The sequence below is a fragment of the Lutra lutra genome, chromosome 3 (assembly GCF_902655055.1).
Source record: "Lutra lutra chromosome 3, mLutLut1.2, whole genome shotgun sequence".
In the NCBI taxonomy this organism is placed as follows: Eukaryota; Metazoa; Chordata; class Mammalia; order Carnivora; family Mustelidae; genus Lutra; species Lutra lutra.
The window spans coordinates 9,559,734-9,575,742 of NC_062280.1; the positions used below are offsets into that span (position 1 = coordinate 9,559,734).

Below are 16,009 nucleotides of genomic sequence, written 5' to 3' on the forward strand. Positions count from 1 at the left end.
CACTTTGAGTTATGGGGCCCCTTTGACGAAGTCAGTAGATGGGCAAGCTTCATAGCCAATTCCAAGTTAGGTGCCTGTTTCTATAGGCAACAAAACTAGCAAAACTGTGTGCTTTTCTGACAATCAAACGGATTCCAACAACTGTCCTGAAGACATTCTACCAGGGGGACAGTAGACAGCTTAGAAGGGGCACAAAGAGAGCAGGAAGAAGTAAATTGAAAGGGGGGGGAAGGCTTCCAAAGAGTGAGTCACTAAAATATTCAGGAGCCCTGGGCAAATGCTAAGGTTTTGTGGTTTTGTTTTCTTGTTTTCTAAGATAAAGACTTTCTTTTTAAACATAACCACAATACCATATTCATACTTTAAAGCATCAATTAAACAGGCAGTATTCAAATTTCCCTAATTGTCTCACAGAAATGTGTTTGTTTGAATCAGAATCCAAACCTATTAGCTGCAATTAGTTTACATATCTTAATTCTCACTGATCTATATATTTCCTCTCCTCCTCCCTTTTTTATCTTGCAATTGGTTTTTTAAATTAGTTTCAGAGGTAGAATTTAGTGATTCATCAGTTGTATAGAACACCCAGGACTCATTACATCAAGCATCCTCCTTCATGCCCATCACCCAGTCACCCCGCCCTCTCACCCACCTCCCCTCCAGCAACCCTCAGTTTGTTTCCCAGAGTTCAGTATCTCTTATGGTGTGCCTACCTCAAATTTTGGCCTTATGTTAGTTTTTCTTCCCTTCCCCTATGTTCATCTGTTTTGTTTCTTAAATTCCACATATGAGTGAAATCATCTGATATATGCCTTTCTCCGACTTATTTCGCTTAGCATAATACCTTCTACTTCCATCTATGTGGTTGTAATTGGCAAGATTTTATTCTTTTTGATGACTAAGTAATACACACACACACACACACACACACACACATCTTCTTAATCCATTCATCTGTAAATGGACACCTGGGCTCTTTCTATATTTGGGGTATTATGGACGTTGCTGTTATAAACCTTGGGTTGCAGGTGTCCCTTCAAATCACAATGTTTGGGGCGCCTGGGTGGCTCAGTGGGTTAAAGCCTCTGCCTTCAGCTCAGGTCATGATCCCAGGGTCTTGGGATCGAGCCCCACATCGGGCTCTCTGCTAGTGGGGAGCCTGCTCCCTCTTTCTCTCTCTCTCTGCCTGCCTCTCTGCCTACTTGTGATCCCTATCTGTCAAATAAGTAAATAAAATCTTTAAAAAAAACAACACAATGTTATCCAAGGTGCACAGCTAGGAATGTGCACCTTGGATAAATACCTAGTAGTGCAATTTGTAATTGATTTTTTTTAAAGAAATGAAATCATTTTTCCTGTATATTCTCCATAGTCTGGATTTTTTAAAATAATTTTTAATAAAAATTTGTAAGGTTGAAAACAGGCCTTCTCCAGACCTACTACAGTAATCTGTCCGTGTCCTGAACCACGAAGTCTGTCCATCCAGCCTCTTTCAATGAAGTTCAGTATTCCAGGATACATGTTTATCCACAAAATGTGGCCATAACAAGAATGTGTACAATATTCAAGTAGGGGGTATAGTAGAGACAGAAGTACCCGTCAGGTAACACCACACCTTATGCTTCAATACCTTTTTAGAACAAGATGGGATACACATTCATTTTTTTTTAAATCATGCCTATACAACACATGGAAACAATGAGTTTTGTCCTCACACAATTTATGTCTCCAGGAGAGGACACGTAGTACCTATCAGAAAAACTCAAGGGGGCGCCTGGGTGGCTCAGTGGGTTAAGCCGCTGCCTTTGGCTCAGGTCATGATCTCAGGGTCCTGGGATCGAGTCCCACATCGGGCTCTCTGCTCAGCAAGAAGCCTGCTTCCCTCTCTCTCTCTCTCTGCCTGCCTCTCCGTCTACTTATGATCTCTCTCTGTCAAATAAATAAATAAAATCTTTAAAAAAAAAAAAAAAAACTCAAGGGATGCCTGGGTGGCTCATTCGGTTAAGCATCTGCCTTTGGCTTAGGTCATGATCCCAGAGTCCTAGGATTGAGTCCCATATGGGGCCTTGCTCAGTGGGGAACCTGCTTCTCCCTCTGCCTGCCGCTCCCCTTCCTGTGCTCGCTTTCTCTCTTTTCTCTGACAAGTAAATAAATAAATAAAACCTTTAAAAGAAAGAAAGAAAGAAAAAAACTCAAGTAAGAAAAAACGCAAACACCCTTCCTGCCAAGTATGCATGTTGAGAATTTCTTTCCTTTCCTCTTCTGTTTTCCTAGTCGGGACCCTCTGCTTCAGTAAATTCAGGCTTCAGGTTACCTGCCTGGCACACAGCACACCTCCCGCCTGGGCAGATCCTCTCTCATCTGGGTCTAAACCACTCCCTTCCTCAAGGATCACAGGACTCCCTCCAGCTCCCTAACGCCTTTCTTAGCAACTGCGCCCGTCTCGTCTCGGGGACTTCCGTCGTCCCTCATGAGTGCCCTTGGAATGTCGTCTAAACCTGCACTCCACCTGGCTCGGTAGCGGTTTCACATGCCACGTGCCTTCAGTGACCATCTGACGACGGCCTTCCGTGCACGAGGCCTGCGACACCATCTCTGCCAACACCGTGAGCTCCACGAAGAAAAGAGCCTCTTGTGATACTGCGCCCGTCTCCAGAGGCCAGAAGCACAACAGCTAAGAATGTGCACCTTGGAGACAAGCTTGCGCGGATGTGAACCCCAGAGTCCTGTGACCCCAAAGAGACTACTTAATCTCTCAACTCTCGTTACCTCATCTCTAAAGTGCAACGATGATAGTCCCTCCTTTGTAGAGATGTTGTCAGGACTAAATAACATCAAGCATGATTATTGTTCTAACTCCTCCTTCCCAATTCTCTCTCTGGTTTCTAACCACTTTCCTGTACCTGTTCTTATCCTTTGTGGAAAGGGGGGGAGCAGAAGACTCCGCCAGAGTCAGTGCCTTGGGAATGGAGTTTATGAAACAGACTTTGATTGCCTGAATACATAAAAGACGACCCACTTTGCCATGTGTCTGAGCATCCATCCCCATAATATCTGGGGTCCACATCTCCTTTTCCCTAGTGTCACTCTGACTCCTCCTCTATAAAGAAATGGAACCTACTGGGAACCAACTATGGTGCTAACCCATCCCCACCACCAAAAGCTCAATTTAACAAGAGAAGAAATATAACCAGAAAAGAAGACAATATGTGATCTTTTATCTTTTGATGAGGCAGAACGATTACTCTAAATTTCTTGGAAATCCAACATCCCAGTGTACAGATAGGAGCTCTGTTTATAGAAGTATTTGTAAGTTTCTTTTTGTTTGAGCACCTAATGAGTAAAAACATTTGAACGTGTAGACATACACATACACACACATATATATTTATATCATTCAATTTATATCAATTTATTGGGCATTTACTATGTGCCTTATATCGTTTCTCAGTGCTGAAGTTATAGCAGTGAACGAACCAAGCTAACAAAACAACAAAAACCTCTTGCCTTGTTATTCGTATCTCTTCTACACGTAAGTTTTTATTTTTACAAAAAGATAAAATACATGGTAGGAGGGACATGTACTACGGAGAGGAAATAAAGGAAGGGGACAGGAAATGTGGCGTCGGCAGTTGACAGAGCGAGGTCAGGCAAGGACTCACTGAGAGTAAAGATCTGAAAGGGGTGAGGCTGGGCGTGTGGCCGTGGGGACGAGCTTCACAGGCAGCAGGAACTTCAAGGGCCCACAGGCGGGAGGGCGGCTGCGGCTCCGTGAACGGGGAGGAGGCCGACGCTGACGGGGGTCAAGGAGCCGGGGAGAGCCAGGAGGAGACAGGGCCGGGCAGGCGAGTGGAGGGGCCTGGGGGGCCACTCTACGACATCGGCTTTTCCTCTGTGTGAGCTGAGAGGGGCTGAGCGGAGGAAAGACGCGAGTGATGTGGGCATCAGAGTCCGTGGCTCCGGCCGCCAGGCTGGGAGCCGAGCGTCAGGGCCGGGTGAGCAGGTCCCGCGAGCGGGGCCGCCGCGCCAGCCGTCCACGTGCGGGTTTGGCCAGGTGGTCAAAAGTGGAAGTAGAACGAAGAGGATTTTTACAGTACCGGGTACAACATATATTCAAAATACAAAAAAATGAACATTTTCAAGGGTTCTAAAAGAACTACGAATTCTGATCTTTTTTTTCCCAAACTCAACAAGCCATCCTGCTCAGCCCTGGGGTCGAGGCACCCCTGGCTTCTGGAGGCCATTGTTTAATGACAGTGGGCTGGCTGGTTTGTCCCAGCTTACCTGAACTTCTCCTTCCTGTCTTTCCCCTCATCTCGCCAGTCTTACACAGCAAAACAAGCTTCTGCAGACCGAGTGTGTCCACATGTACAGAGGCTGTTCACTGCGAGTGGGAATTCCCTCCTCGAGAAAGTCTGTGATCCCTGTGTCATTGCACCCAATCTCTGGGAAAACGGACTTGTTAGACCCAGATGTTATTAGGGAGTTCAGTAAAATGGGATTAGGGGAGACCCCAGGCCATTGGCTAATGCAGCATCTCTGAGAAAGGCTGAAGTGGGCACCAGCTCAGCACAGCTCCCAGCAGACAAACACAGGGTCTGAGAGGCCTGCTCCCCTCGCACTACACGAAGCCCCAGGGAATTCTCACAGGGCTGCACTGAGAGCTGCCCCAGGGCTTCTGTGTCCCTCCCTGGAAACCAGCTGCTGCACATGCCGGATGACAGTCTTGGGGAAAGGACCCCTGACCTTTAGGCAGGGCGTGGGGTGTGTGTCTCAGACCTGGTCAACTCCAGCTGCAGCCAACCCCCCTGGGTGGAGGGTGAGGGGTGAGGGAGAGAACAGAAGTTCACGGAAGGCAGATACTTTTCAAAAACCAGATTCCATGAGTTCAGACGAGATACCTGTGGTATTCTGTTAGACGGTTAGAACTTGAAAGAATGTAGAGGAATCCCCACCCATCCAGTCCTGTTTTACACAGAAACTAAGGCCAGGACTTGCCCAGAGCCATACAACTATCAGAAAAAGAACCGTGAGTAGAAACCCAGTCTATGGATTCCCATCTAGTATTATTTTGAAAACAAACAAAAGCAATTTATCACTGAAACCTTTTTTTTTTTTTTTTTTAAACACTAAAACCTTTGAGACGGATTGGAACTGTGGGGAAATTTTGCATGTCTAGGCCTCAGATGTTCCTACAAATCCCTCTAGTTTTACCAAGAGCTCTGGAGGCTCCCCTGGGGCAAAATGGTTTCCTGGGTACTAAAGATACCTTAGAAAGTTCCACTGGATGCTCAGGACTCACAGGGTGAGAGTGAGGGAATTAGAGACACAGAAGACCGAGAAATACAAGCAAGCACTATTGGCTTAGCAAAGTCTGAAAAAGCTCAAAGGCAGACTATGTACTTCCTATTTGCTTCGTCCAACTAACAGAGTGATAAATAAATTTTCAGTTTCAAAAGGGGAGACAATGGGGTGCCTGGGTGGCTCAGTGGGTTAAGCCACTGCCTTCGGCTCAGGTCATGATCCCAGGTCCTGGGTTCGAGCCCCGCATCGGGCTTTCTGCTCAGCAGGGAGCCTGCTTCCTCCTCTCTCTCTGCCTGCCTCTCTGCCTACTTGTGATTTCTCTCTGTCAAATAAATAAATAAAAATCTTAAAAAAAAAAACAAAAAAAAAACAAAAGGGGAGACAAAAAGATCCTTAAAAAGTATGAATATCATAATGAAAACCTAGAGTCATGATCATTAATTCCAACCTCTTGGGCTACCAACTTTTTTACAGTCTTGAACACAGATGAGAGACAATACCCGTTCTCTCAGCCTCTGAAGTCAAGCAGAAGGCAAATACGATGTTGCTAAAAGGCTGCTAAAGAAATAATCAATCAAACGGATGCTTTACAGAATACATAACCTCAAGTGATCTACCCAATGGAGGGGGAGTAGAGGCCACAGGGCGGAAATCAGTTCCTAAATCATTGACACTGGTTAGAACGTTCTTCCGGAATCCAAATTTAACTGTTTGACTTTGTTACCTAGAAAATAAAACTGGAGCTCATCTGCAAAGACACCCTCCATGGCCGCATCTGTGAATATTCCAGTACAAACCGTCAGCAGAGGGACTGAGTCACGGAGGGAGCGGGAGGGGCCAAGGCACCTGAAAGGCATCCGGTCCAACCTCTTCCTTCTACAAAGAAGGACATGAGGCTGGCAGAGCCTAATCGGACCTGCCAAGGGTTGGCTAAGGCACAACACAGGCCACCTCTCCCTTACCTCATACCCTGGCGAACGCCGATCACTCATCATTCCGTCCCCCCATCCTCAGCTCCCAGAGCCAGAGTGTCCCACAGCCCCTCACCCAACGGGTCTGAACTGAGGCATGAGACGGAAGCTGTTGGCCGACTCCGGCCTTGCACAAGGTGAGAAACGAGCTTTGTAGTGCCTGCGCCAGTGTCCGCCTCACTCGAAAGAGAGTGACTAGTCTACTAGTCACTTGTCCACTTACTGTCAAGACTGGGGTGAGCACACACAGTCTCTGTAGTGCGACCGTACGTCCAGGTTTACCTGGACAGGCCTAGAATCAGGGGGACCTAGAATCAGGATGTGTAGCAGGTCATTCTTAGGATCTATATTCCCAATATTATCTATATTAATATTAAGCTGTTTTCCCAGCTTAATATTCAGTAGAACCCGCATCATTTCAAAGTTGTCCCAGAATGAATAAAAATGATACGGCCATCCAAATTCTATGTCACTCCTACTCATCTACAAACACTTATAAATGTTTGTTTTTGGAGAACACGATGGGTCAGGAAAGAAACACTGAGTTAGTAACCAGTAGTTTTCTCATACAAAGGGGCTTTTAAATAATACTAAACCCAAATAATCTTTGTGTCTTCTTTTTTAATTTAAAATTCAATTAGCCAACATACAGTTCATCATCAGTTTCAGATGTAGTGTTCAATAATTTACCAGTTGCATATAACACCCAGGGCCCATCGCACCATGTGCCCTCCCTGATGCCAAATAATCTTTGAAAGGGGCTCAGGGATCACTACTGTCACCAATCTCTTATACCTTGACCTTCAACATGGAATCTTCTTTGAGGAAAACTAAAAGGAGTGCCAAGGGGGCACCTGGCTGGCTAACTGGGTAGAACATGTGACTTGATTTCAGGGTGATGAGTTCAAAGAGCTTACTTTAAAAAAAAAAAAAAAAAGAAAAAAATAATAATAATAAAGGAGAGCCATAGCTTACCAAGTTTCAGAACCACAGGATTATCTGTCTCCAGCTCTTCCTTATTTTTTAAATTATTTCATGTTATACTTTGGCCTACAGGAAACTCACGGTTATGTTTTTGAAACAGAAATCTTTTTAAAGAATGATTCAGTCCTGTTTCTGGCACAAACAACTGTGCTTTTGGGAGTTTATATTTACTCTCTATTTAGAGAAAAAGAGGAAGTAAAAGTTGAAATCTTTAAAAAAAAAAAAAAAAAAAAAAAAAAAGCATGTGCTGCTGGGTTTATACCAGAGCAGCCAGTCATTTATTTAAGAGATGCAAAAATTCGGTTTATTTGGAAAAATCACTGGTCCAGACAGCATAGTTGTTAGCTTTGTGGTCAAGAGAAAGATACTGATAGCATTCTGTGGAAGGTTTAAAGACTCTACCTGGCTACTAGAAGTTTCCTTTTGTATCAAGATGTCAGGAATAGTTCTGAGCAGAGACTACAGATGGTTTTAACTGTTTCTTTTTGTGTATCCAGCATTCTGATTTTTCTATAGCGATCATAGTGTATTTGCTAATGACCCAGAAAAAATCCCCGGGGCCACCCATCAACAGGTCTTTCAGCACGGCAGGGAGCTGGAGAGAGGAACAGGATAAGCCAGGCCCACATCTGGCAGTAGCAGAGGCCTCAGAGCATCGCCTGACTCGGACAGCACCTGGTCTGGCCCACAGAGCCAGGAGGACTGCGGGATGCAGCTCGCCCGATGGCTTCCTGGGAAAGAAGAGCAGGCATCCATGGGTCCTACAACCACACTGACCTTCAACCACTGAAATTATGGCCTTGCGGGTAGAGCCCCACCTGTGCCATCAGACTGCCAGGGTAGGACAGGGTGCTCCTTAGTGGGTGTATGACGTTGAACAAGTCAGTTGGCCTCTCTATTCCTGTTTTCCCATCTATAAAATAGGAATCACAATGCCTCCTACCTCCTAGTGAGGCTGTGAGGGTTAAGAGAGATGATTCACAGCAAGGGCCTGACACACAAGATCCCAATAAATGTAAGGCATTATTGGGTCTCTGCCAGGAAACACCAGCCCTCAAGTGCACTCCCCAATTGGACCCTAAAGAAGGGTCCAAAAAATAAAGCTTTTCTTTTCCCTTCTTTGCTGAAGGCAGGACCGCAGCAGTGTGTTTGCTCTAAACCCAGTGCCCTTGGGAGCAACGGTAGGATGAGGGCGGCCCTATACGGCATACAACACGTCCCGAGGCCCCATACTATGAGCTAGAAATCCTGTTTTCAGAGTTACAGGATTTCTGCTTCCTGCCACTGCCACAGCTGCCAGCCACTCACTGCCTTTGGCAAGGAGATGGGTGACTCGAGTGTGAGCTAGGGCTTGGCAGGGGGACACCTAGCCAGAAGGCCTCCAGGCAGGAAGCTCAAAGAAGGGCCACCTGCTGGAACAGTTTGTCTACAGGCAGCCCCTGAGATGGAGGTGACATTCTGCTGTAAACAGCAAATTCAGGTAAGAACAGTGAACATTTCAAAGATCCAAGAGAACTTACCATTCTAACTTCAGAACTCTGAAAACCTGTTTTGGTGGGTGAGGGGGGTGGCCGAAGACAGGCCCAGACACTTAAAATCACTGGAACGCCTTAACCAGACCTAAAGAGTGGCCCCCGAAAGTTGAACTGCAAATCAAATTGCAAAGAGTTTCATGGCCATCTTGAGCTAAAATGCATTACATTTGTATGAAACAATACTTTCTCTCCCAAATGTAAAATCACCTCACTTTATCAAAGATTTAAGAAACCTCCTAAGGTCCATCTAGGAAGAAATAATCACATTATTATATTAATTACGTGGGTGAGTACGTTCTATGCTGCGCAAGGTGACCAGCTCATCGTGGCTGGCCTAGAATTTTCCCAGCTTTAGCACCGAAAGTACCACATCTTGGGAAACCCCTCAGTTCTAGCAAACCAGGATGATTGGTCCCCATAATACTACAAGAAAAATGATGTGTGCTGTGGGAAGAGGAAAACAGAAGAGACACAGTTACAAATGCAGAAGTGCTAAATGCTAAGTTTGTTTGTAGCAACAGCTCCCAGTTCCCTCTCATAGTAAAAAAAAATAAATAAATAAAACTAAAAACCACACTTGCCTCTCCCTTTTTTAAACTATCCCAAAACAGCGTTTCAGAAAACACGGTCCCTCCTTGTGCACTACCGACCGAGATGCCAGGGCGGGACTGAGTCTTCACGAAGTGACTGCCATCAACCCCGCCGGCTCCTGCCCCCAGCTTCAGCAGGACAGGAAATGTCATCCTCTTGCATTCTTTCCTTTAGGCAGGTTTATTTTTTTTTTTAAAGATTTTATTTATTTATTTGACAGAGAGATCACAAGCAGGCAGAGAGGCAGGCAGAGAGAGGAGGAAGCAGGCTCCCCGCTGAGCAGAGAGCCCGATGTGGGGCTCGATGCGGGGCTCGATTCCAGGACTCTGGGATCATGACCTGAGCCGAAGGCAGAGGCTTTAACCCACTGAGCCACCCAGGCGCCCCTCCTTTAGGCAGGTTTAAAAACAAACCAAGACAGCCTGTGATTCAGCTTATCAACAGTAAGAATGTGTCAGGGAAACTGGGGTGTCATGCTACAAACCCAAGAGCCATGGTGGAAAAATTGAGAACCAGCTCACAGACAGGACCGTCAGCAATGACGGAGGGACGGAGAAGGGACTGTTTCGCCAGCAGCTGACCCGCGAGTCAGGCACTCCTCTACAAACTCTGTGGAAGAAGCAGTGACTCCCACCAGGCAGCCCCCTACCCACAATGAAGGAGAAAACTCTTGCAGCCGGAACTCAAGCAAAGGGTTTTTAAGCCTCCGGTGAGGTTATGAAGCAGCATCTAAGAATTCAGTTTCAAACTGAAAGGTAAGACTATATAAGGCAAGAAAGACCACACATTTCCTGGACCTAAAGCCACACAGAAACCTCCGTTGCTCACAGCTCCACCCAGCCCAGACCACCTCCTCACCCAGGCTCCGTGTGGCCTTGTCCCAAGACAGGATGGCAATTCTTAGATGCTCCTGAACCTTAGAACTCCTTAGATCCCTTTTATGCAGCTGGAGATGGACCCAAATACAGGCTATAGGGCTCATTTCTCCATAGCGATACTAGTTTCTTTGGGGAAGGGAGGAGAGGTGGTCAGAAACATTTATTTCATCTTTGAAAGTCCTACTCTCATAAGTCCCCAAGAATAACGTCCTTTCTAAGACCAAGAAATACACTTTTCCCTAGTGCTCATCTTGATTTAGGCGAGGATGCCTTCTTGTAACCCTTTCAACACATCCAAGGAGAAGCCAGGTGTCTTACATCCTCTAGCAAAAAGCCCAGAAGCCTGGAAGGCAGGGGACAGGACAGAAGCTAGTTTCAGCAACACAGGCCGGCAGCTGTGGTCCCTGAGGAACACCTGCTGCACGTCTTCAGATCTCAGGTTCTCCATTTAAAAAAATAAAGGACTTGGGGGGCGCCAGGGTGGCTCAGTGGTTAAGCATCTGCCATGATCCCAGGGTCCTGGGATGGAGCCCCGCATCAGGCTCCCTGCTTGGTGAGAAGCCTGCTTCTCCGTCTCTCACTGTGTCTCTCTCTGTCAAATGAATAAATAAAATCTTTTTTTTTTTAATAAAATAAATAAATAAATAAAGGACTTGAGCTAAGATTATCTTCAGCATCTCTCCCAACACTAAAATTCCATGTGAAATTCTGCTGTGTGTGTGATTACAACAATAATGCCTATTAGATTCACGTCTTGTACTTTGAAGTTTCAGGAATTAAGAGACAAGTATAGTAACTTGGAGCAGCCAGGATGGCATGAGCAGGGCCGACTAAAACTGCTTTAAGATGCTTTTAAAAAGCAAATGTCTAACAGTTGTCAAAGTATGTGAACAAAAAAGGTGGAGAGGAACCTAATATCAACTTACAAACACTTTTAAATGCTCTGGAACCAGTGGGAACAAGTCGAGTCCCCCAATTACCAGCTGTTCTTCCAGCTAAATTTAAGGAGAAGATGAATGCTAATTCAGTGATCTCTCCTCCCCCCCCCAAAAAAAAAAAAAAACCTGTAAATGCTTAGGGAAAACAAAGCAAAATTTTGAATCTAATGGATAAAAGAGCAAATCATTCTGGTGACTGACTGCATCTAAATTGCAGAATGTTCTGGTGGATTCTGCCTGGTAACGGCAAGGCAGCAAATGCCAAGCATTCGAGAGGGAGACGATGCTTCATACCAAGGGATGGCACTTTGATAGGGTGTCTACGTCCCGACTGCCTCTGCACCTACCAGGACCCCCAAACAGGGTTCACTTCACTGTCCCTGAATAAATGGCAGGAGGGGAAAAAGCAAGCCGTTCCCTTTTTTCGGGAAAGGAGCTGCAGAGTTTGGCCGCGCAACTTGGTTGGGCGCCTGTGAGGGTCAATGTCCTAAGAGCAGCAAAGTCTGCGAAGGTGGGTGTTTCCATCCACAGAGCTGCGGCCAGGGCTGCCCCCCAGTCCGCAAATAACCCCACTTCTCCGCACCAGGACTCCGAAGCTGCCCTGCGCGGCGTCTGCGCCAGGAAAGCAATCACCGCGACACCGAGGGTGGTCCGCCGCCGTGAGCCGAGCCCCGGACTTCTTCGTCCGGGAGACGCCGGCCAGAACCAAAAGCGCCTTCTCCGAGGGTCCCCACCGCGCCCCGGGCACACGCAGCCTCGAGGCTGCTAAAGAGGAAGTCGGGCTGTCACGTCAAACGGATAAAGCCGGCTCGACCCCACCAGAGCCGCGGTCTGGCCCGGTGTCCGGCTCGGCTCGGGGAAGGGTCCCGGCTGCGAGCCCTTCTCCCTGCATCCCGCGCCCTCCTTCCGGCGGTGCGGACGAGCCTCCCCGCGGCCGGCCTCGCTCGGCGGAGCCCGCGCTGCGCAGCGCCGTAGGGGCCGGAGGCGCACCTCGAGCCTCCCCTCCCCCGGCGCAGCCCGGGCCCGCGGACAACGCACCCCGCGCTCGGCCGCGCACCCCCGCGCAGCCCCGCACCGCGGCGCCCCCGCCGCGCCCGGCGCCCGCCCGCCCCTTCCCCTGCCCTCGGGCGCGCCGCGGGCACCGAGCGGAGCGCGCAGTTCCGACGGCCCAGGGCGGGGACGGCGCGGGGAGGAGAGCCGCAGCCGCCGGCTTTCGGAGCCCAGGCGGCCGCACGCACTCCTCCCTCCGCCGGAGTAAACAGCTCCGCGCCGCGCCCCCATCCCCCCGCCGGGGCTCCGCGCCGCCCCGCGCCCGCGCGTCCCGCCCGCCGGCGCCGCCGCCCCCTACCTGGTCGGCGAGTTTGAGCACTGCCATTCTTCCGCCCCGGGCGCGCGCGCAGGTCCCCGGCCCGCAGATGTCACGCCGGCAGCCGGCGGAGCGGAGGGGACGGCCGGGGGAAGGGGACAAAATCTGGCTCCCGAATTTGACAGCCCTCCCCCTGCTCCTCCTCCGCCGCCGCCTCCTCCCGCCGAGAGGCTGCCGCGGGCCGCTGGGGCTGGCCGCCGCGCCCGCCCGCCCGCATACAGGAAGTGCCGGCCGCTGCCAGCCGGGCCGCCACTGACATCACCAGGCGCGGGCTCGCTCGCCGCCGCGCCGCCCGGGCCGACGCTGCCTCCTGCCGCCCGCAGCCGGGCCTCGCAGCCCGCCGCCCCCCGAGCGCGCCCGCCGCGCCGCGCCGCGGGGCCAGACCGCCGCCTGCTTTCGGCGCCTGCACGCGGCGCCCCGGCGCCCCGGCCCCGCGGCCGCAAAGGCGAAGGCGCTGGCGCCCGGGGACGCCCCACCCAGGCCCCGGGGCTGAGCGCGCCCCCGCCCCCCTCCCAGCCCCATCGGACACACACGGACACAGCCTGATGAGCGAGCCCTTGCCGACACAAGCCCCGGGGGGTCGCCCCTCACAGGCCGCCGCTCTGACCTGACCTCTCACCGGAGACCTTGGGTCGGTCACCCTCCTCCACCTCGCCCGCCAGTCCGCCCCGATTGCCCGGCGCTCCAACGGACTATCCCTCCTAGGTCGGGGGTGTAGTTCTGGGGCTTTCTTTGTTTAAGGCGGGAGGCCTTGGACCCACTGTCCCTCTTGACGAGCGTTCGTCCAGCACTTGGGAGGTGGGGGACCGGGCTCTCGCCTTCCCACCCTGTCCTCCCCCTACCTTCTAGCTGGACGCGCGCACGACTCCATCGCTAAGTTCAAACGCTGGGTTTTGAGCTGGGGAGATGGGGGGCGGGGGTGGCAGAGTGACTGGAGAAGAAAAGAAGTCCTAAATTAGAAGTCCTGAATTAATGGGGCCTTTGAGTGTTGTCTCCGTCCTGACTCATTTCTACAAAATCCAGTTAGCGCGCTCTTCAGCAAAGAGAACACTCGGCTCTCGAGCCCCATGGGCTACAGAGACAGTGGAATGTGCATCAGCCGTAGTAAGTGTGTCGACACTTCTGGAATTTGGAGCAAACATTTATTCATTCAACAACTATGTACTGCGTGCCTGCTTTGTACCACATACCAGCTGGCACAGTAGGAAAGGCAGGGAGCATGAACAGGGAAGGTACCTAGTCTTAGTGGGTGTCCTGCATGAAGCAAAAGGCTACAACTAATGAATGTAATCACCACTGGTAAGGGATGGGGGGGCGGGGGATGCTTCCAAAGGAAATCCGTGCCAAAGGAATCAGACCCCGACTGGTGGGTGAGGACAGCTTCCCTGTCAAAGTGCCAAAAGCTGAAGTTCCGGAGGAGGAAGAGTTAAGTAGGGAAGCGGGTTGGGGGACCGCTCCCAGGTAGCCCCGTGTGCCCCTGGCATGCCACCAAGCAAACCTGCCTTGAGCAGCAAACACAGCTGCGGTTCTGGATTAAGACCAAATACCTACCTTTCATTCACTCACAGGCCAAATGTGGACTATCCCTCCCTACTTCCAGAGCCTCTCCAAAGATCGAGAGCGGGAAAGGGAGAAGGGAGTGGTAGCATCTGCTCAGCATCCCCATCTTTATTCCTTGACCGTGGTGTTGTGTGACTCGGATCCCACAGACAAGGGAGCTAAGGAAGCAGGCCCCTGGCTTCCACTCCTCTGTCTTCATTAATGCTCAGAGACAGAACGTTTTTCTCCTCAAGTCCTCCTTCAAACACGAAATAGATCGCATCTGTTGTATATGGAGGCAGCTCTTCACCACTGTCCTTGGTATTTGTACTTACTAATATCACCCTGCGTGGCTCTGTAAGTAAATGCAATAGGACACAGAATTCTCCACTGTAGCATAGCTACCTTGCAGAAGAATGATAAACAATTGAATCTACAAATGCACTCAAGATCCACTTTGGTTCAACATGGCTGTGCCTAGCGTAATTTCTTTATTTTATTTTTATTTTATTTTATTTTATTTTATTTTATTTTATTTTATTTGACAGAGATCACAAGCAGGCAGAGAGGCAGGCAGGGGGTGGGGTGGGGTGGGGGGTGGAAGCAGGCTTCCTGCTGAGCAGAGAGCCTGATGCAGGGCTCCATCCCAGGACCCTGAGATCATGACCCGAGCCGAAGGCAGAGGCTTAACCCACTGAGCCACCCAGGCACCCCAATTTCTTTAGGCCCAATTTAAAAGGAGGAGGAGGGAGCTGTTCCCAACCGTATCAGACCCATCACCTCCTTTTTGTAACTAGTGTTTGTAATACTCCCCTTACTGTCCTGAAGTGAAATTCATAGATAATTAACTACTTAAGCAAATTTCCCAAAAAATCAATATAATCTCTTAATGATATAATAAAGGAAAAATAAAAGGAAAATGATTCGTCATTAACTTTGTATTAGAAGACAAAATAAATAGTAAGATGCTTACACATGTATGTAGAACCATAGTGAATGAGAGAACTATAAGGACAGACCACTATAAATGTGTTGTATTAGCAACTCAAATATCGACATTGGTCTTGTCAGAGATGACATGATTTTGTGAAAGGCTGAACAGTTTTTGGTCCAGTTTCCAAACAAAGAGCAAAGGATTGGGCTAAATTTGTTGATATGGGTGCACTTACTGTAAAGCCTGGATTTAATGTGTTAGTTCATACATTGAAAGTGACTCTAATGGTTTGTTTAATTGGCTAGCCAAAACTCAGGCCCATTGGTAGTCTATATTCTATGAGATTAAGATGCCCAAATCATGTAGAGGAAGAAATCCAAAGGCTCATGGAGATGGCAAAGTTGGAGTGATTTTATGTATAATGTGTACACCCAGCCCTGAACTATATACCCCTGGAGGCCCAGATGATTATCTCTACTGTAAGGCCCTGAAAAACACTTTAGTAAGGAGAGTAGCAGAAAAGCTCTGTGGTAGCTGGATGTGATGGTGGCAGATGCTTTCATTGAAATTGCTCCCTGATTTCCGTGACAGTGGGATCCTGGGATGGGATGGCCAAGTGACAGTGCTTAACTGGCAGGAACAGAGTGACACATTTGCTGCAGTGGGCAGCAGGGGAAACATACGACTAAAAACTCCTACCTATGGGGATATTCAGTAATGCCCCGGCAGACTTCTGAAATACTCCTTGATCTCTGTAAGAGGCAAACTAGCCCTGCTACCCGAAACCTGACTTGAGCCATCAAAATGAAAAGTCTTCCTTCTCAGCCAGTTTTCATATGTCAGCCAGTGCACAGACCCCTTGATCGAAAGGGAGGCTGATCCCCCTAAGGATAGAAAACCAAAAGTGATACCAAATCCCTGGAAAGATGTAAAAATTAGTAGCAGCATAAAAGATGTGGATGAGGCAGC

At 49.1% G+C, this 16,009-nt stretch overlaps 1 protein-coding gene across 10 annotated transcripts in view; it reads right to left on the reverse strand.

Moving 5' to 3' along the window:
• ANKRD44 (ankyrin repeat domain 44) overlaps positions 1–13,638 on the reverse strand; it is a 323,548-nt gene extending 309,910 nt beyond the window's left edge. For 7 of the 10 annotated variants that reach the window (XM_047720651.1, XM_047720650.1, XM_047720653.1 and 4 more), the window contains exon 1: positions 12,550–12,778. In XM_047720651.1, coding sequence (XP_047576607.1) covers positions 12,550–12,576 — 27 coding nt within the window. In that variant the 5' untranslated portion in view covers positions 12,577–12,778. Of the gene's footprint in view, positions 1–12,549; positions 12,779–13,409 lie in introns of those variants that run through there. The other 3 variants (XM_047720657.1, XM_047720658.1, XM_047720656.1) reach the window with 2 other exon arrangements.
• Between the last annotated feature and the right edge of the window lie 2,371 nt (positions 13,639–16,009).